Source organism: Anastrepha obliqua, chromosome 1, assembly GCF_027943255.1.
Source record: "Anastrepha obliqua isolate idAnaObli1 chromosome 1, idAnaObli1_1.0, whole genome shotgun sequence".
Classification (NCBI taxonomy): domain Eukaryota; kingdom Metazoa; phylum Arthropoda; class Insecta; order Diptera; family Tephritidae; genus Anastrepha; species Anastrepha obliqua.
This window is the reverse complement of record NC_072892.1, coordinates 3,717,646-3,738,126: the sequence shown is the minus strand read 5'-3', so window position 1 is coordinate 3,738,126 and position 20,481 is coordinate 3,717,646. Positions and strand designations below refer to the sequence as shown.

At 39.5% G+C, this 20,481-nt stretch overlaps 3 protein-coding genes across 3 annotated transcripts; 2 read left to right on the top strand and 1 right to left on the bottom strand.

Annotated features, from left to right (window-relative positions):
- Positions 1 to 2,956: 2,956 nt before the first annotated feature.
- LOC129247159 (trissin-like) lies at positions 2,957 to 5,789 on the bottom strand. The gene is made up of 3 exons (XM_054886127.1): positions 5,581 to 5,789; positions 3,463 to 3,644; positions 2,957 to 3,386 (listed from the first exon to the last, which is right to left on the bottom strand). The coding sequence occupies exons 2-3, from the start codon at positions 3,567 to 3,569 to the stop codon at positions 3,113 to 3,115; spliced, it is 381 nt and encodes a 126-aa protein (XP_054742102.1). The 5' UTR covers positions 3,570 to 3,644; positions 5,581 to 5,789; the 3' UTR covers positions 2,957 to 3,112.
- Positions 5,790 to 8,587: 2,798 nt separating this feature from the next.
- LOC129247150 (serine protease persephone-like) lies at positions 8,588 to 14,143 on the top strand. Its single transcript, XM_054886114.1, has 6 exons — positions 8,588 to 8,781; positions 8,850 to 9,032; positions 9,093 to 9,197; positions 11,738 to 11,920; positions 11,981 to 12,182; positions 13,465 to 14,143. The coding sequence occupies exons 1-6, from the start codon at positions 8,688 to 8,690 to the stop codon at positions 14,081 to 14,083; spliced, it is 1,386 nt and encodes a 461-aa protein (XP_054742089.1). The 5' UTR covers positions 8,588 to 8,687; the 3' UTR covers positions 14,084 to 14,143.
- A 2,106-nt stretch (positions 14,144 to 16,249) lies between these two features.
- On the top strand, positions 16,250 to 18,239 carry LOC129235664 (uncharacterized). Its single transcript, XM_054869626.1, has 3 exons — positions 16,250 to 16,618; positions 16,694 to 17,574; positions 17,639 to 18,239. Exons 1-2 carry the CDS (start codon positions 16,250 to 16,252, stop codon positions 17,432 to 17,434), a joined length of 1,110 nt encoding a protein of 369 aa, XP_054725601.1. The 3' UTR covers positions 17,435 to 17,574; positions 17,639 to 18,239.
- Positions 18,240 to 20,481: the final 2,242 nt, after the last annotated feature.

The window sequence follows — 20,481 nt, the reverse complement described above, 5'->3', positions numbered from 1 at the left end:
TTTCATGTTATTAATCGCCGTTATTTTCGAAGGATCCGGTTTTATACCTCCTCCAGATACAATGTGTCCCAGAAATTTTGTTGTGAAGTCAGCAAATTGACATTTGTTAAATTGAATTTTTAAATTCGACGCTCGTAGAGTATTAAATATTTTCTTAATTGAGACTATATGCTCGTCAAAACTAGTTGAAAACTAGTTGAAAATATAAGTATGTCATCTAAGTAGACAAAACAAATTTTATTTATATATTCCCTTAAAATATAATTAATTAACCTTTGAAAGGTGGCAAGTGCTGTCTTAAGGCCAAAGGGCATACGGGTGAATTCATAATGGCTGTCTGCCGTTGAGAAAGCGGTTTTTGCTCTATCATTAGGGTGTACTTCAATTTGGTGAAATCCCTTTGCTAGGTCAATTGTGCTGAAGTAGCAACATTTTCCCAATTTGTCGAATACGTCTTGCATATTCGGAATTGGGAACTTATCATCTACTGTTTGATCATTGAGCTTCCGGTAATCAATGACAACTCGCCATTGCGGTGTCCCATCTCTATTCGCCTTTTTGGGTACAACCCATAAAGGTGAATTATATGGGCTTTTACTTGGTACAATTATTTTTTGAGCTAGCATATCACGAATTTGCCGATCTACTTCCGATCGATGTATTACCGGATACCTATAAAGTTTACTGTACACTGGGATATCAGTTTTTGTTATTATTCTGTGTTGAATTTCTTTGGTAAAGGGCAAGCTTTCTCCTTCTTTGTAAAATATATCCTGATATTCATTTAAAAGTGTACTTAGTATTTGCTTGTCTCTTATATTTAAGTGCTTAGCAAAAATATCATTGGAGGATTTATCTATTCTATCTTCACAAGTAAGTATTTCTAAGTTTCCATTTTTTAAATATTCATTTTCTAAAATCTCTTCTTCTTTATTAAAATATATAGGTATAGTTGCTTCATCGGTTTTTAGTTTTCTATTTTCATAATCGATTATTGTATTCAAAAAAAGTTAAATATTGTTTCCTATAATACCATCGAAATATTTATGAAATGAGTATACCAGAAAGCTCACACAAGTATTGAGTATTTTAAATTCTTTAAATAAAGGTATAAAGTATTGCTTACTCGTATAGACAGTTCTTCCCAAAACTTTTAATACGCGAATGATTGGCTTAACAGCATACTTAGGGTTGCATACTTCAGGATTTATTATGCTATACTCCGCCCCTGTATCAATTATAAACCTAAGCTTTCTAATATGCGTTTCAATCACTATATAGGGTAATTTCTTTTCCCGGGATATTGAAAATTTTGAAAACTCTCGTTAACACCTAACTCCATTGGTTCAACTGATGTATTTTCATAATTTTGGTTACTATAGGATTCCAATTTGTATCAATATAATTTGTTGTTTGAAAATTGTTTTCTGGTTGCCGGCCTGTTTGTCCGCTATACCTATTAGTAAGCATCGGCTGTGATGAAAAATTTTGACTATCGTTTGCATGACGCTGCTGGAATGTTGTATTGTTGTTGTAAGGTTGTCCACTGTTGTTCTTGCTAAAATATTGCCCATTATATTTGTTGTAGTAAGATTTACTGTCATTACTGTTGCAGTTTTGCCTACTACTATTACGAAATTATCTATCATTATTGTTGTTGAAATTTTGTCTAATACTATTTTTATTATTATTTTGTTGAAAATTTGAATGGCTGCATGTTATATGTGTAACATGATCACAATATTTTTTCTTGTTATATTTCAGATACCCATTGGATTTTATTATATCATACGCGTCTTTTAAATTTTTCGGATTCCTGCTCACAATAATACTCCTAACAGGCTTCGGTAATCCATATTTGAAAGAATTGAGAGCAATTCTGCCATTAATAACACCAAGCAAAACCCAAGCTCTTCTCCACCTAGACTTTTCAACGCAGAGGAGGTATGCTTCCTATACCTCTGCCACCACTAGTATGACACCATTTTTACGACTTGATCTGTCCAGTGGAGCTATTGGATTACACTGTTCTATGTCTATGCCTTTGTAGAGTTCTTACAGTTTATCGTAACCTTCTATCTCACTAATGCGCAAATGCCCATTACAAGACAGATTTCGATTACGAAAACCTCCACCGGAAATAAGTATAGTTGGATAAGAACTCATTGGCGGGCTTTTCAAGAACTTTGGTCAGAATGTACCCCATCCTCCAGCTCGGATCCATCTTAAAAACCTAGAATTCTTAAGAGATATTTTCACTCCACAGCAGTTCCTTCCTAGAACTATGACAATATAGGGCGTATTGAAGAAAAATCAAGCATTTGATAACGTCATCATTGAGGTATGTATATTTTGAGATGTGCATATTAGACATTGCCGAGCTCCCAACCAGTCCTCCTTCTCTAGGGTGTTCCAAGAACATTAGACAGATATGCACAGTTCTGATATAGATACTTGTACCAAACGATGGAGTTTACCTTTTCAAAACCGAATGGGTTGGTGTGTGATTACCATTCGGGAATGCGTAGTTTCGAATCTCCATGTACGAAACAGCAAAAGGAACAAGTTTTTTCTAACAGCGATCGCCTCTCGGCAGGCACTGGCAAACCTCCATTTGCCATTCGTAGTCGATTTAAAACTGTAGATATCTCTTTTTGTGGAAAGATATCAAGATTCGTGCCACGAAGAAGAGGAGGAGCTTGGCCAAACACCTAACAAAAGTGTACGCGTCATTTTCGAAAGGTAAATGTTTTAGTAAGAGCGATATTGACAACACAGACAGGCTACTGTAAAGCCACCTGCACTCAAGGAACTACACATGAATAATGAAATGTTTGCTCTTTTTAAGGAAATCTGTAGTGTCTTCTTCTTAAGAAATTCGCAGTTGGACCACCCTTTAAAATAATAAGAAAATGCATTTTTCTGGCTTTTTAAGCTTTTTAGAAAGCAATTGCTATTTATTCATTATAAAAACAACATTTCAAACAGCAGACATATTTTTTATGCAATAGAACTTTTTAACTTTCCAGCTATAACTAGAACTTAAACATCCAAAAAAAAGGTTCACACTCCCAAACTGGAAATGTGCGAAACTTCACCGCTGATGTGCCTCTTACACGATTCTGTGATGAAAATGAGCGCTTCTAATTCGATGACCATTGCCAATGTCTGCAAAGGTCTTCTCATCCCCGACAATACCGGAACTTCCACCACCACCGCTTTCCTCCCTTTCATCATCGCCAACGTTACCATTGCGGTGGTGCTCGTCCAAGGTGTACATCGCGGCACGTCCTTGTAGGAGTATGAAATCGATGAGACGCTTATTGCTGAAGGATTTCATGGCATTTGGATCATTTCGTTTGCGCAGATAATTGAAGCAACAGGTGCTGAGAAATTTAGGGATTGTTATGTGTACAGAAATATATAAATGAAATATTTAACAAATTTAGTATGGAAACTTACCGAAAATTTTTCGTGCCACATACACTCGTACACTCATTCCCACATGAATCGCATGGCATCGAGCGCTTACTTTCAAATGGCACCAGCTCGTCTATGTCATAGAGCATCGATCAGCGTATTTAGTTTAGTTGAGCGCAAGGCCCGTGTCGTCATCGGTGTGTGCGTAAAAATAATGAAGATGCCTGTTGAGGGATGATAATAACTGTGAAGTTAACGGAAAGAAGTTAAAGAATTAAAAAAAAAGCACTAGGGGCAGATATATTCGGTTGAGCCGGCGTATATGAGAAAATGTTTTACTTTCACTCGGCGGCGTAATTGTCCATTACGAATGTCTCTATGAGTGCTAGAAAGAAGTCCAAGTGCTAAAAATTATCAAACTACTGTACCACACCCGAGGAAATTGAGTAAGTATACTTTATTATATTTCTCCGTTGGTTAATTCGCTTCGACTACATCCGTAAATATTGGCAAAGAAGTGTGAAACCAACACCCAATTTTTTTCCTTTTGACAATTTATGTAGAGGGAATTTGTCTCCGTTGGAACATTTGTACACTAGGACAATGCATAATAATGTCTCCTGTAGGAACTCTTATCTAAACTTGACCATGGAAATTTTAAAACAGCACAGAGAAAGAAACCACTGGCGCGCTCCCAAATTTTTATTACCCGCAGTAGAAACCAGATCGGTTCCTCTATCTATTTTGGATTTATCGGTGTAATTAGTGAGACCACGCGGCACAGAGGTCCAGTCACTCTTTGCTTGGCATCAGATGCGGCCTCAGGTCTCCTTTTGCAACTGGGTCTTGAATAAAGACGTTATGTTGCACAAGCTTTAGTAGCTCGCCGCTCCTCTGACTCGCGTTGTCCCACATTGAATGGAAGTAGGTTTAGTCTCAACCGGAAGAAGAAAGAGTGCTATATACAGGTAGCGGCCTCGACCGAGTCAATAGAACAAACTTCAAACTCGATGATCAAATAATTACTTCCTGAAAGTGTATCGTATCGGGTTTTCTCTTATCTCAAGTTAATGTCCCTCACAAAAATTATTTTATTATTGAATTATTTTATTATCTTTAGAAAACACTGAGTTCTTGGTGAACTTGGCCTTTCATAATAGTTGGGAGTTTTTTCATCCTTCTAGATCGTGCGAAGTATTTTCAGCTCAGTTTTAACGGGCATCAATAACTTTAACTTAATATTCTATATTACAGAGGGTTTGTGGCTATGACAACCACTATCGGGCTCAAAAAAAATAGTTATTAGTTGACAGGAATCCTATGAAACAACGGGACGCCTGGCGCCTCACGGCAGTCACAACTGGCTTTTGGTCTATCGGCGAACAAGCAGCCAAAATGAGCCCTCACAACGCACACTGAGACATTTGTAAACAACCAGAGAAAAAGAAAACGGTTTTCCATTTCTTCTTTGAATGCCCTGCCTTATGGAACGAGAGAATGTCAACCCTGGGTAAACTACAGTCCGAGAGTGTCGAACAATTGCCTGGCTTAAAAGTCAACAACCTAATAAGGTTCTTAAACCGTGCAGACTGGATATAGTCATGCTCTAAATGACCGTTAAACAAGTTGATAGCGAGGATATGACAACAAAATGGTGCGGAAACGCTAGTTGAACACTAGATGAATTACCACTATAACCAACCAACTAGCATGGACTTTAGAGGGGCATTAAATTGCTAGTGGCTACAATTTAAACACCTCCTTTTCCACGCCCTTGAACGTTAGCCCATCATTGGCCCAGCCAAGGATATACCAACCAGTTGAAGTAAACTCTCCTTTGACCACCGCAGTCACCATTTTAATATCTCGTTCAGAAAGCCTTAGAGAACTCCAGATGTCGCAAATGAGCTAAGCCAATGGGTACTCTCGAATTAAGAAGATCTAGCAAGATTACTTCTTTCCTTGAACTGATGGAACTGCAGCGTACTTGATTTTTTTTTTTGTTGCCAGCTAGTAATTTTTCAGGGTGTTATATACGATTGAGGCATTTTGTCAATCTTCTACATGTAAGTAAAGACCGTGAGAAACTTCAGCAAACGTATTTGATTTCTTTTTTTTTTCTTTTTTTTATCAACTCACAACACAATTTTTGACACTTACACAGAAAAATTAATGAGCATTGCAACTTATAACGCATTTTCAACTTGAACTCCCGTTTGGAGATCTCATGGAAGCACAAATATTCTGGTGAAATGCACCGGCATGTAATTATTATTAGCAAAATTTCCAAGGAACAGTTTTTTTTGTAATATTTCAATGACGCACTTCAATTTCGGACAAAACACTTCCGTTAGCTTGCAACGGCCACGGTTGAAAGGCCGCTTCCTAACACTCAGCGTCTTATATATCCTCAAACTGGCCAACAGCTCACTTGACCAATACAGCAACTGAAGGGAAATAAACATGTAAATGAATGAAAAAAACAAAAACAAAAACAAAAACAGCAAATAATGGGCAATATTGGATGAAAGAAGAAAACTTGACAGTTTCCAATTCAAAATTCAGCGATGCATAAAATTTGAGCATTAATTGAAGCGGAGACACTAGCCAACTTGTTGCAAGTTTTCAAAGCACAAACATGACTTGCATGGAATACATAATCGATGTACATAGGTATAATTTTATACCTACAATAAGAATACCCGATAATCTGTAGAAGGTATGCATATATTTTTATGCAACAAAAACGTATGGACTATGGTGGGTGTGAGCTAATGCAGAAGTATTTGTATGAATTGTGTAGGTGGGCGAAAGAGTGAAAAGAGATGTGTTGATATTTTTAATTATGTAAGGGAATCTAAACAGCCTTTTTAAAGTAAATTGAACTGAAGACTATGCAAAGTGAGTGTTTAGCTCGGGCTATCAAACAGAAATTCATATAGATTAAGAATATAGCGGGTGTTATGTTAAACCTATAGTACTTTCCGTAGGAATATCCATGAAACCAGCTGGACATTTCTGTGAAGCATTCTATTCAAAGGTTTAATCCATTTATTAAAATTTTGTCAGAGTGTTTACAGGGTTGCCCATATTCGACGGACCCATGTGTTTTTTTTTTAATTCAAAGATGTGTGGTGGAACGCCGTCTTGTTGAAACCAGAACTGCCTCATATGTAATAAAAGATCAATGGTTTCGTTGCTTGTGTGGCACGTAGTGCCGTCTTGTTGTAAATAAACGTTGTCCAGATCAATACCGCCCAATAAAATCGGCCATAAAAATCGTTAATCATCTCTCGGTAGCGCAATCCATTCAACAATAACACCTGTTATTGGAAAACCCTTTTACAGGTAAGTGCATAAGTCATGGAAGTTGTGTTGACGAATTGCAAGTTGTGTTACCTTAACCGAGATTTTCAGGGAGTATTTAAATACCTATCCGGCAGATTTGAGTTCTGAGAATAAATAAAATTCTTAGAATAACAGCACACTTTTGCCAATGCAATGTCTTACACTGGAGCAGTTGCCAAATTCATTAATGATTACAGCCTTTAAAAGACGTATTCTTCAATTATTGTGCCATCTTGAAAGTCCCGAGAACCACAATGTAACGTTTGATAACTTTTTTACCAGTTATAAGTTGATGTGTTGCTTGCGCTGGAATGGATACTTCGCAACGGGCACTGTGCGTGAGAATCGAACTCTTAGGTGCGCAACTAAGTTCCCGCTGTTTGCCAATAGATGCCGCCAGCAGTGTGTCTAGTCGATTCTAACATAACCTAAACGTCATAAACTAAACTTAGACATATGGTAAGCAAACTGCTTCGACACATTAGTGATTTTATTTTGGTACCTACTTTTGCTTTGTGAGAATGTCTGATTTCGTGCCGAATAATCGTCATTTACGGGAAGTGTTGATTTTCTTTTCTCTTTTCTCAAGTAGGTACATTACATACGAGGGATACTATTTATACTTTTAGTATTGGAATGTCAAATTAGACAGATGCTGTATAAAGTTTGACTTGTTTTAATTTAAGCGTGCATAGAATGTTTTGCTCGTTTCAGTATTTTCTCTCAGCGCGATTATGTCAAAATTCTGATAAATTCGGAGTTTCACGATATGTATACCCCGCGGACAGTGCCCCGTGAGGATGCCCACGAAATTTGAGAGATGAGATTTTGTCATCTCAGAATATCCCTCGAACGCCTCCTATCCAAACGTGGCCAGAAAAACTTCGCGACCTTACACGTTCGTGTACTTGCCCAGCACTCGCTGAGTTGGTGCAAAGCCCATCCTTCCAGGAGTAGAGCGCAGGTTGTCAAGGGGATCGCGATCCTCTCCTTTCGCGGGCACACTACCTCACAGGTCCCTTGTCTAGCCAGCTCGTTGGCTTCGCAGTTTCCAGCAATGTCACTATGACCAGGTACCCAAACTATCCTTATGTTGAAGAATTCTGATGCACGAGAGAGAGACCAGGCATTCCTTGACCAGTTTCGAACGCGCCATAATAGAGCCTAGGGCCCTAATTCGCTTGGCTGTCGAAGTAAATACGAGTATTTACCTTCTTAACAGTTATTATGCAAGTAAGTAGCCAGTCAGCTGCTTCTTTGATTGCGGCCACCTCTGCTTGGAACACACTGCAGTGATCCGCTAACCTGAATTTGAGTTTGATGGGGAGCTCTTTGCAAAATACTCTTCCTCCAACCCTACCGTCCAACTTCGGCCCACCCGCGAACAGGTTAACCAGGCCCTGTCCCCAAGTGTTGCCCCTGCTCCACTCCTCTTTTGATGGAATATAGGTGGAGAAAGTTCCGCTTATACTAAGGAGGGCACACACTGATCTTTTAAGAGTACTGACAAGCCTTTTTGAGAGAAAGGATTTTCTTCTAGAGAGCCACTATGCAATGTGTACACTTATTTTAGGCAAAACTTTATATCATTGCTGAGTTTAGCATTTCCAACCAATTTCGATCGGAGTGCAACCTAGTGGTCCAATTTTGTTAGATTCTTTTTTTTTTGTACATAGCCAATAACCAACATGTTTTGAATATAGCCGAATGAGACCGTAGATATAATTTTTAGACATATTTCGACCAGCATATACCTGCTTTGAAGCACCCTGTATTAACTAAGGCACGACCGTGCACGTCATGTGAGGTTATCACAAATGTGCGGTATGCACTTCTTAAACTCTGGCTTTGATTAAAAGCCAGCACAGAGAGCTAATAAATGAGACAAAGCTTGAGACATTTCGCAAATAGACTTCGCAATGGAAGAGTCGATGGTAAAATATTCGAATATGCTTGCGTTCTTACTAATATTTACATCAACTATAACTGCACAAAGGATAAAATTGAATGCCGGTTTGATTTTAATAAATTCGTTTAACGGGATAAAAATGCTTAGTGATACTGTGTTCAATTATATAAAGGTGATGTTTGTGGTCCCTGTCAGGCGGAAGACTGCAGTTGCCAACTATGGTCCAAATGTGAGGTCTTACAAGACTTGCCAGAGGCAAATATAACATTTTGTAATCGAGTAAAAGGTATTGTATGCTGTCCTGAAGAGCCACCGGAGCGTGAAAACCGTCAGCTAACACCACCAGCTGAAGTTGGTAAGTAAATAAATAAGTTTTAGAAAGCGAATATTGATACAATCACTGAAATTCCCTCAGCCTGTCACGAATTCACAAAGGATGCGCCAGCAGAATGTTCACAGCACTTTATAGCCGGTGGCGAATTGGCTAAAATTGATGAATTTCCATCCGCAGCTTTGATAGGTATTTTTAATTCAAAGCCTAATGTAACTGATAGGATATGTGGCGGAACGCTTATCAGTGAACGCTTCGTTCTGACTGCAAGTCATTGCACTCTCAAGTAGGTACATTACATACGAGGGATACTATTTATACTTTTAGTATTGGAATGTCAAATTAGACAGATGCTGTATAAAGTTTGACTTTTTTTAATTTAAGCGTGCATAGAAGGTTTTGCTCGTTTCAGACTTTTCTCTCAGCGCGATTATGTCACGGCAAAATTACTCTCAAAATTCTGATAAATTAGGACAAATTTCGTGAAAGCCGTGCGAGTCATTATATGAGACTTCGCGAGATTGACACTTTTTAAATTTTGAAATTTTATTCCATGATGATATGTGAGGGAATTAGAATTGTCAAATGTCGTAATTTGTAAACAAATATTGGGTCTATATAATTAAGGAAGACACAGGACAGAAAACAGTTCTTTGCAAACAAGAAATTATAAGGCATTCCCTACAGTAACTCCAGCTCTGCATTTAATTATGTCAAATTTACTCAAAGCCGAGCAGCGGCACCTCAAGCAAGTATAAGAAAAGATAAAAACGAGTAAAACTACAGAGTTAGGTTAAGATTCAGATAGTTAATGTGTTGCTTGCACTGGAATGGATACTTCGAAACGGGCACTGTGCGTGAGAATCGAACTCTTAGGTGCGCAACTAAGTTCCCGCTGTTTGTCAATAGATGCCGCCAGCAGTGTGTCTAGTCGATTCTAACATAACCTAAACGTCATAAACTAAACTTAGGCATATGGTAAGCAAACTGCTTCGACACATTAGTGATTTTATTTTGGTACCTACTTTTGCTTTGTGAAAATGTCTGATTTCGTGCCGAATAATCGTCATTTACGGGAAGTGTTGATTTTCTTTTTTCATTCGAAAACAACGGCGGCTGAAGGACATCGAGAGCGAATTGGCTAAAATTGGTGAATTTCCATCCGCAGCTTTGATAGGTATTTTTAATGCACCGTCTAATGTAACTGATTGGATATGTGACGGAACGCTTATCAGTGAACGCTTCGTTCTGACTGCAAGTCATTGCCCTCTCAAGTAGGTACATTACATACGAGGGATACTATTTATACTTTTAGTATTGGAATGTCAAATTAGACAGATGCTGTATAAAGTTTGACATGTTTTAATTTAAGCGTGCATAGAAGGTTTTGCTCATTTCAGTATTTTCTCTCAGCGCGATTATGTCACGGCAAAATTACTCTCAAAATTCTGATAAATTCGGAGTTTCACGATATGTATACCCCGCGGACAGTGCCCCGTGAGGATGCCCACGAAATTTGAGAGATGAGATTTTGTCATCTCAGAATATCCCTCGAACGCCTCCTATCCAAACGTGACCAGAAAAACTTCGCGACCTTACACGTTCGTGTACTTGCCCAGCACTCGCTGAGTTGGTGCAAAGCCCATCCTTCCAGGAGTAGAGCGCAGGTTGTCAAGGGGATCGCGATCCTCTCCTTTCGCGGGCATACTACCTCACAGGTCCCTTGTCTGGCCAGCTCGTTGGCTTCGCAGTTTCCAGCAATGTCACTATGACCAGGTACCCAAACTATCCTTAGGTTGAAGAATTCTGATGCACGAAAGAGAGACCAGGCATTCCTTGACCAGTTTCGAACGCGCCATAATTGAGTCTAGGGACCTAATTCGCTTGGCTGTCGAAGTAAATACGAGTATTTACCTTCTTAACAGTAATTATGCAAGTAAGTAGCCACCTCTGCTTGGAACACACTGCAGTGATCCGCTAACCTGAATTTGAGTTTGATGGGGAGCTCTTTGCAGAATACTCTTCCTCCAACCCTACCGTCCAACTTCGGTCCACCCGCGAACAGGTTAACCAGGCCCTGACCCCAAGTGTTGCCCCTGCTCCACTCCTCTTTTGATGGAATATAGGTGGAGAAAGTTCCGCTTATACTAATTAGGGCACACACTGATCTTTTAAGAGTACTGACAAGCCTTTTTGAGAGAAAGGATTTTCCTCTATAGAGCCACTATGCAATGTGTACACTTATTTTAGGCAAAGCTTTAGATCACTGCTGAGTTTAGCATTTCCAACCAATTTCGATCGGAGTGCAACCTAGTGGTCCAATTTTGATAGATTCTTTTTTTTGAATATTGCCGAATGAGACCATAGATATAATTTTTAGACATATTTCGACCAGCATATACCTGCTTTTAAACACCCTGTATTAACTAAAGCACGACCGTGCACATCATGTGAGGTTATCACAAATGTGCGGTATGCACTTCTTAAACTCTGGCTTTGATTAAAAGCCAGCACAGAGAGCTAATAAATGAGACAAAGCTTGAGACATTTCGCAAATAGACTTCGCAATGGAAGAGTCGATGGTAAAATATTCGAATATGCTTGCGTTCTTATTAATATTTACATCAACTATAACTGCACAGAGGATAAAATTGAATGCCGGTTTGATTTTAATAAATTCGTCTAACGGGATAAAAATGCTTAGTGATACTTTGTTCAATTATATAAAGGTAATGTTTGTGGTCCCTGTCAGGCGGAAGACTGCAGTTGCCAACTATGGTCCAAATGTGAGGTCTTACAAGACTTGCCAGAGGCAAATATAACATTTTGTAATCGAGTAAAAGGTATTGTATGCTGTCCTCAAGAGCCACCGCCGCCTGAAAACTGCCAGCTAACATCACCAGCTGAAGTTGGTAAGTAAATAAATAAGTTTTAGAAAGCGAATATTGATACAATCATGGAAATTTCCTCAGCCTGTCACGAATTCACAAAGCGTGCGCCAGCAGAATGTCCACAGCACTTTATAGCCGGTGGCGAATTGGCTAAAATTGGTGAATTTCCATCCGCAGCTTTGATAGGTATTTTTAATTCAACGTCTAATGTAACTGATTGGATATGTGGCGGAACGCTTATCAGTGAACGCTTCGTTCTGACCGCAGCTCATTGCACTCTCAAGTAGGTACATTACATACGAGGGATACTATTTATACTTTTAGTATTGGAATGTCAAATTAGAGAGATGCTGCATAAAGTTTGACTTTTTTAATTTAAGCGTGCATAGAAGGTTTTGCTCGTTTCAGACTTTTCTCTCAGCGCGATTATGTCACGGCAAAATTACTCTCAAAATTCTGATAAATTAGGACAAATTTCGTGAAAGCCGTGCGAGTCATTATATGAGACTTGAGAGAGATTGAGAGATTGACACTTTTTAAATTTTTAAATTTTATTCCATGATGAGATATGTGAGAGAATTAGAATTGTCAAATGTCGTAATTTGTAAGTTCTATATAATTAAGGAAGACACAGGAAAGAAAACAGTTCTTTGCAAACAAGAAATTATAAGGAATTCCCTACAGTAACTCCAGCTCTGCATCTAATTATGTCAAATTTACTCAAAGCCGAGCAGCGGCACCTCAAGCAAGTATAAGGAAAGATAAAAACGAGTAAAACTACAGAGTTAGGTTAAGATTCAGATCAATTTGAGGTTCGCACTTCGACCTCATGGTCTTTTGTGCCCTTTACTCATCACAGTACCGTATAAAGACCCATCCCTTATTAAACTTAAGGTAGAGTTGTGTTGGACTGTGCGTGTGTGCCTTTCTTCTAGCTACAAATGAGATGTCTCAACTTTCTTTCCGCTATAGCGCTGCATTCAAAGAGAAGGTGTCCTGGAGTCACCTTCGATTGATCGCAGAAATGACAAGAATGAGTGTACCATATCCCGATCATATGCAGATGACTGTGTAGTCCACAGTGGCCTGTGAGAATACCAGAGAGCACTCTCAGTTTATTCTAGCGAAGGATAAATCACCCAATAGGGGTTTTGTCTGACGTAACCGCAAGGCTTGGTACCACCTATCCTCCTTAGCCTTAACTCTTCAATCCTTGATGGTGTATTGTCCAATAGCACGGAAGGCCAAATAATTCCAATGCATCCGTTACTTCGCTCTCAGCTATACCCCTGTGTCCTGCAACCCAAATTAGTCGGGTGCGTTTGCGCGTTCCTACAGATTCAGTTTCTCGATACACTCAAGAACCAGTGAGGACTTAATCTCACAGGATGGCAAAACCTTGGTGCCGCCTGGCTGTCGCTCAAAATGACAATTCGCTCATTCCGGAAATTTGTGTCTAAATGTAATGCTATTTCCTAAAAGTAACAAATATAAATAGAAACCCTCGTATGTTTATGAGATAATCCTCGACAAAATCTTTTAATTAATGGATTTTTTTTTTACAGTGGAGTACCGAATAAAGTGCGACTTGGCGATTTGGATTATAATTCAACCCTTGATGATGTTGGACTCCAAGAGTTTTCCGTACTCAGTTTCAAAATCCATGACCATTTTACATTACTCCGCTACTTCGATATTATGTTATTGGAATTGAATGGCACCGTTACTTTCTCCAAATATGTTCTACCTGCCTGCCTACTCACTCCATGTAAAATGAAATTCCAAACAGGACACTATTGGGCCGTTGGTTGGGGCCGTATTAATGATACCGAAGTTTTTTCAAGACAGCTGCGACGAGTTGAATTGAAGCATCAAACGGTCTGTAATAAGAATGCAAGTATAATTTATGATTTGGAACGGGGTCTGCTCGAGCGTATACAATTTTGCGCTGATGGCAAAACCTACGATACTTGCAATGGCGACTCGGGTGGCCCATTACTCATACCATTTCCCCATAGCCAGGTGGAGTATCGGTGTATGTACATGGTAGCCGGCATAGTATCAAAGGGCCAAGCGCATTGTGGCGCTGAAGATTTGCCTAGTGTGAATACGAACGTTACAGCATTTGTGAGATTTATTGAAAGTTTCGTTTGGCCTCAAAAAATTATTACAACAATAAATTGAACAAATGCTAATACAATAAAAAGCATAAAAGAATATATAAGCTCGTGTGAGACAATTGAAGTTGTACTAAGGTTTTTATTTATTTTTCCAATGACCTCAACAGCAATAGCAATTTTTGAGTACATTTCTGGACATAGAATATCTTTCCTCGGCCTATTCCTAACTTATTCTTATTTTACAACGCAGTAGACACGGTCTCTAGCAAGAGATGCGATCATATTTTCAAAAACATGGCACCATACGTAGTGGAATAATATATAAATTTTGTAAGCAGATCGAATATAACCGATGAACTGTACTTATAGATTAGCTCGGGCAATATGAATTATTCCCAGTGTCGGGCTTATTAAAGCATTCAAATTTGATCTAAATAATAAGATTGCATTTTGGTCGAAAATAAAAATTCATTCAAATATTATTCCATCTAATTTCGGGACTAATTTTAATAAACTCTTTATCACAATATTCCCTTCAAGAGAAGACTGGGCCGGAGAAGTGGTACGGTAGTTAATAAAATAGAGTCAGTGTATTTACTGACAAATCTAAGCCTAGTATACAGGCAGGTAGAGGAGTTTACTCTGAGAGGCTAAAATCAGCATCATCCTTTCGCTTGCCTAATCCCTGTGGTGTCTTTCAGGCGAAATTCATCGCCATAAGAGAAGGCTTGCTGGTCTTAAAGTGACTTCTAACTACGAGGGAAGTATATGTCTACTCGGATAGTGAAGCAGCTCTGAAATCGTTAGAGTCAGAAAACACTCATCAAAAACTATAGTTGAATGCCACAAATTATTATATATGCGAAGTATCGCAATAGTTTAAATTAAACCCGATCTGGGTGCGAGGCCATAGAAATATAGAAGGTAATTGCAAAGCAGATGAGCTTACAAGGAAAGGTACAACACTAAACATTCACCCAGATAATATACTAATACCAATTCCCTTAGCTACATGCAGACACTCTATCATGACAAGCAGGCAAACTTGACCAGAATGGAGCCACCGCCACACAAAATTGCAAATGAATCTTAGGAGACAGGATACGAGAAAAACGAGAGACATACTAAAAGGGCGTTGTCTAATTGAAAGGCATGCAAATGGACTGGGGTACCACATATTGACTTTTGTCAAAGCTGTCACGATATTGAAGAAGAGGTACTTAGGTAGGTTAGGTTGGGTACTTGCATTGCTCTATACAGAAAAAGGCTTTCACGCTCGGATTGGCCTTTCTTGACAGCATTGAGGGGTCTCACAAATAAGGTGCCGGAATTAATAAAATTCATAAAGCCCAGTACCTCATCAAGTTGGTCTCCTTGCCGCGGGGATGAGGCTTAAGTGCTGGTTTAGCTCCCATATCATGAGGGTTAACCCACAACGAACTAAGAGGGAAGCTCCACATGGGTATTGGCTGGCCAACCATCCGGAGAACGGCGGAGGCCAGTCAATCACCATGCGGAGAGTACCGTACCGACGACCTCCCCACTGTTATCCCTAACCTGGTATCCTATCATCTCTTCTCCTGTACCCCCCTAATCCAGGGTGTTACGCGTCACCGTGCCCAATGGATGGTTTGCAGCCAGGGGTATCCGGCTGTATTTTAACGGCGCTCTTCTGAAACTGGGTGACCTCAGGAGGTAGAATGACCTTGCCATGATAGGGGACTGCCATGGTCGACACCTCCCCTTTCCCCCCTAAAAAATCCTAGTCCGCCACGCTCGCCACGTCGAGCAGTGCGGACGATTATGAAATGAAAATGAACACCAAAAAAACCTAGCCTCGGACAACCAAGGCACCCACAAATCAAGACCAAAACCCTCAGGAAGGTCAGGTCTTTCAATAAGGAAGACCATTAATGTAAGCAAAGTGAAGCCTGTGGCCAAGCCATGGCCTAACTCCCGCTCCGTCCCCTCAGGGTCTGCCTCTACGGCAGCGAGACCTCTCACTGGCAACAATCCCAACCCTGTCTTAAGACAAGTTGAGGATGACACACCATCTACGTCTGGTGCCAGCAATAGACCCCCCCTCGCAACAAAATCCTTGGGAAGCAAGAGCTGCCCTGTCAAAAGACAAGCAGACCTTGCTGTCCCTGTCACTCCAGGTGGCACGGGAACTCCGAAAGGAGAAACACCCCCATCAACGTCGGCAGCATCGGACCACATGGCTAAGACAATGGCTTCTGATGTCTGCCCTTCTGGCACTATCACTACCCCGGGTAGTACCCACCCCCGGAAGCATATAAGTGCGTCAGAAAGGTACTATCGTACCAGGCGATCGGCTTTCAGAATCCTGGAGAGACTGAAGGACACTAGAGAAGAGGATCTGACGGAGGAACAGTCAGACTCCAAGGCGTGGGCTGAAGCCTTCATTATCGAACACTGGGAGAAGGCCAAAATAGACTCCGCACAAGGCAAGCGGAAGCAATCGAGTGAAGGGACATCGGCTGAAGCCAAACGAACCAAGCTGTTCGCCACTCAAATGACTAAAGTCACGACGAAGAGGTCTTTCGCGGAAGTAGCGAAAGGAAGCTATGTACGGGCGGTGATTGATCGCAGTTCCCATGATGGTGCGATCTTTCAAGCAAACTGGGACTTAATCAATAGGAGCCTCTAGAAGGTGTATAGGGACATCCTGAAAGAAAATCCAGGACCTCCACCCAGTTGCTCGGATGCGGGATGGTTTCAATCCCGCGTCAAATTAATAAGGTGCGCTGAACAACGTTCCGTGGCCCTATACACCCTAGCGATTAATCGCATAGGGGAACCTTGGCCGGGAGCCCGCCTTGATGTGGTCCGCCGAGAAGACATTCCCAACTGGCCAAGATCTAGAGTCTGGATACCAGACTTCCATTCTGATCCAGAGGAAGTCCTGGACCTGATAAAGCTAGGCAACGCCAAACTACCTACCAGCGACTGGAAGGTAGCAAAGATTGGCGAAGTGGACGGCAAGAGGAGACTGGCCGTGATAATCCTCAATGTGGAATCTTTGGACCCACTTGCCAACAGGAAATGGAAGATCAACTACGGCTTCCAAACGCTGACTCTCCATGTCTACAGACAGGATGTAGCTACCAAGAGCACCTCCGCAGAAAATATAACTTCATCTGCGGAAGCGAACGAGGTTGTCTCAGACAACGATGAGGTGGTTTCCAACTCCGGCATGGTAGGCGAACTCTTCGAAAGGGTTACCTTAGAGGACATGGAGGGGGAATACTCCGATCTCTCTGCTATGGAGGATGAGGAGTCTCTCCCCCCTACATCCGATGAAGAGAACGCAGACCAAACCGTGGTTGGCTGCCCTTCAATAACCTACAAAAGCGATGGTGAGGATTGTACAAATCAATCTTCACCACAGTAAGGCGGCCTCAGCCGCACTCATCCTCCGTCTCGCAGAAAGAGAAGAGGATATCGTGCTCATCCAAGAACCATGGGTCGTAAAAGATCGAGTTTGCGGTTTGAGCAGCAGAGAGTATAAATTGGTTTATGTAACTGACAAAGGTAAACCCAGGTTGTGCATACTAGCAAAGAAATGTATTAATGTATATTTACTAATACAATTTAGCGATGCGGATAACGTAATCACGGCAGTGGAGTCCTGCGGAAGGACGATATGGCTTGCCTCATCTTATATGGCACACGACGCGGAGCAACCACCTCCTTACAACTCATAAGAGACGCAGTTCATGAAGCATCGAGATGTGGCACCCCATTCATATTGGGAGCAGATGCTAATGCACATCATCATGTCTGGGGAAGTTCAAACACAAACGCACGTGCTGAGTACATCTTTGAATTCATTATGTGTAACAATCTTTATATTAGTAACATAGGTGATAACCCTACTTTTGTAACAACTACGAGAAGTGAAGTTCTAGACATCACGTGAGTTACGTCAGAGGCAGCTCCGACTTCACCAAAAATAAATATTAATTGGCAAAAATAATAAAAGGTCGATTACCCAACTAAAGTTGTGCAATCGACACATTCTTAAAACTAACAAAAGCCAATGAACTATTTTTCGTTGACAAATTGTAACTAGAGACCTTAAGTAAGCAATAAAGCCAATGAACCATTTGTTAACGACAAACTGTAACTAGAAACTTTAAGTAAGCAATAAGCATTTTTAGAAACCAACTTAATATGTAAAGTAGAATAAGCACTTTTAATTGTCAACAAATATAAATTGCATTTTAAAGAATTGCAGACAGTTAGAATAATAACTTGAAAGAATAAAGAGCTTAAGCTCAAAAAAAAATAATAAATTATTATTTTTTTTTATAATAAGATCCTTAAGGATACTTAACTGGCGCAGTCGACGGTAGGATCTACCCCGAAGGACTAGATCGAATGCAAAAATAGATCTACAATAAAAAGAACATTCAAAAAATCTAAAATAAAAGTGAAAACAAAACCTACAGAAGAAAAATATTATAAAAAAAAAAAACAATTTTTAATTTAAACAAATATAATTTTAATTAAACAACAATGGAAACAGCAAACTCAAGGGACCGAACTCCAATAAATAGTTCAGCTAACGAATCAGCAGTTAATGAGTCACCAATAGCCATATCCGAAGTTTTAAAGGAAGCATCGAGGATAAAGGAGTACACAGGAAACAAGGGATATGCACTATCATCATTCATAAGAGAAGTCGAACTTTTCATCCCAATATTTGAAAACACCAGGCTACAAGAATATGTATTTCAACGGTGTATTGTTAACAAAATTCAAGGAGCAGCATTAGACGTCATACGAACACTGGGACCCGATCCATCCTGGCTACAAATCAAAAAGGAGTTAATCGCGAACTTTGGCATTAGGGAAACTTACTACCAACTATACCATCTTACCATACCACTTTCAACAAAAAATTACAATGTAAGTCAATATTATTTTAATTTAAGTAACATTTTAAGCAAATTAAATGAAAAATATGAGCAAGACGTAGAAAAAATGAGTCTATGATTTTAAAAACTTTTTTAAATAACATTCCACCTTACATGTCGAGTATTATACACAGTAGGGATATTCATAATATCAGATTAGCATACCATACCTTAGAAGAAACAGGAATAATAAGACAGAATACCAGACATATGGAATACAGAGAATGTAACTACATATGTATATAAAACAAAACACACAAAACAGACAAGCAAATAATTCCGGGCAGTTCAAAAAAACTAATAATTCAATACAGTTCAGACAGATAAATAAAAATAACTTAGATCAATTTAGACAGACAAACAGTTCAGGACAATTCCGTCACTCAAACCCATCTAGATTCGAACAACACGGACAGACATCAGGACGGATGCAAAATCCATTCAGAAAAAATTCTTATAATCATGTAGAACCAATGGACGTTGATCATATCGAATGAAATTTTCAGTCACAAGTCTCAAAACAAACTTACCGATAGTAGAATTAACCATTCCAAATATTAAAATCAGGTGTTTAATAGATACCGGATCGTCAACCACTTTGTTAAACGAAAACCTACTTCCAGAATATAAACGTAAAAGATTAGATAAGCCCTTACTGTTCAAAACATTAAACGGACAAATTAAAGTAGAATATGAAATAATTACGGGTATTCCAAAAGAATTTAATGACGACAACTTAATGTGTTGGAAGGTGACCAATTTCAAAAATAAACCATTCGATGGCCTCATGGGACAAAATATTCTTAAGATACTAAAAGTAAACATTAATATAGGTGAGGAACATGTTGAAGTAAACGGAAATATAATAAAATTTTGCAATACTTGCCCATATGAATATGAAAATATTCATACCTTAGAATGTTCAAGAATTGAAGAAACAATCAATTAACTCTCAAGAGATAACTTGAACAAAGAAGAAAGTAGGAAATTAGAAACCCTACTCGAAGCAAACAAAGATTTGTTTTTGACGTGATAACGTCTTATAATTCGATTTAACAGGCTGCACGCACGAAAAAATGTGTCGTTACCTTGCTCATTAGTGTTACCTTGCTCATATGTAGTTACCTTGCTCATTAGTGTTACCTTGCTCTTTAGTGTTACCTTGCTCTTTAGTGTTTCCTTGCTCATATGTAATTACCTTGCTCATTAGTGTTACCTTGCTCATATGTAATTACCTTGTTCATTAGTGTTACCTTGCTCTTTAGTGTTACCTTGCTCTTTAGTGTTACCTTGCTCATTAGTGTTACCTTGCTCTTTAGTGTTACCTTGCTCTTTAGTGTTACCTTGCTCATTAGTGTTACCTTGCTCTTTAGTGTTACCTTTCTCATTAGTGTTACCTTGCTCATTAGTGTTACCTTGCTCATATGTAGTTACCTTGCTCATTGCATTGAATGAACTGCAAGCGAAAGCACGGAACGAACGGCAACGTTCGACATCTTGCTCTCTCCTACTTAAGTGA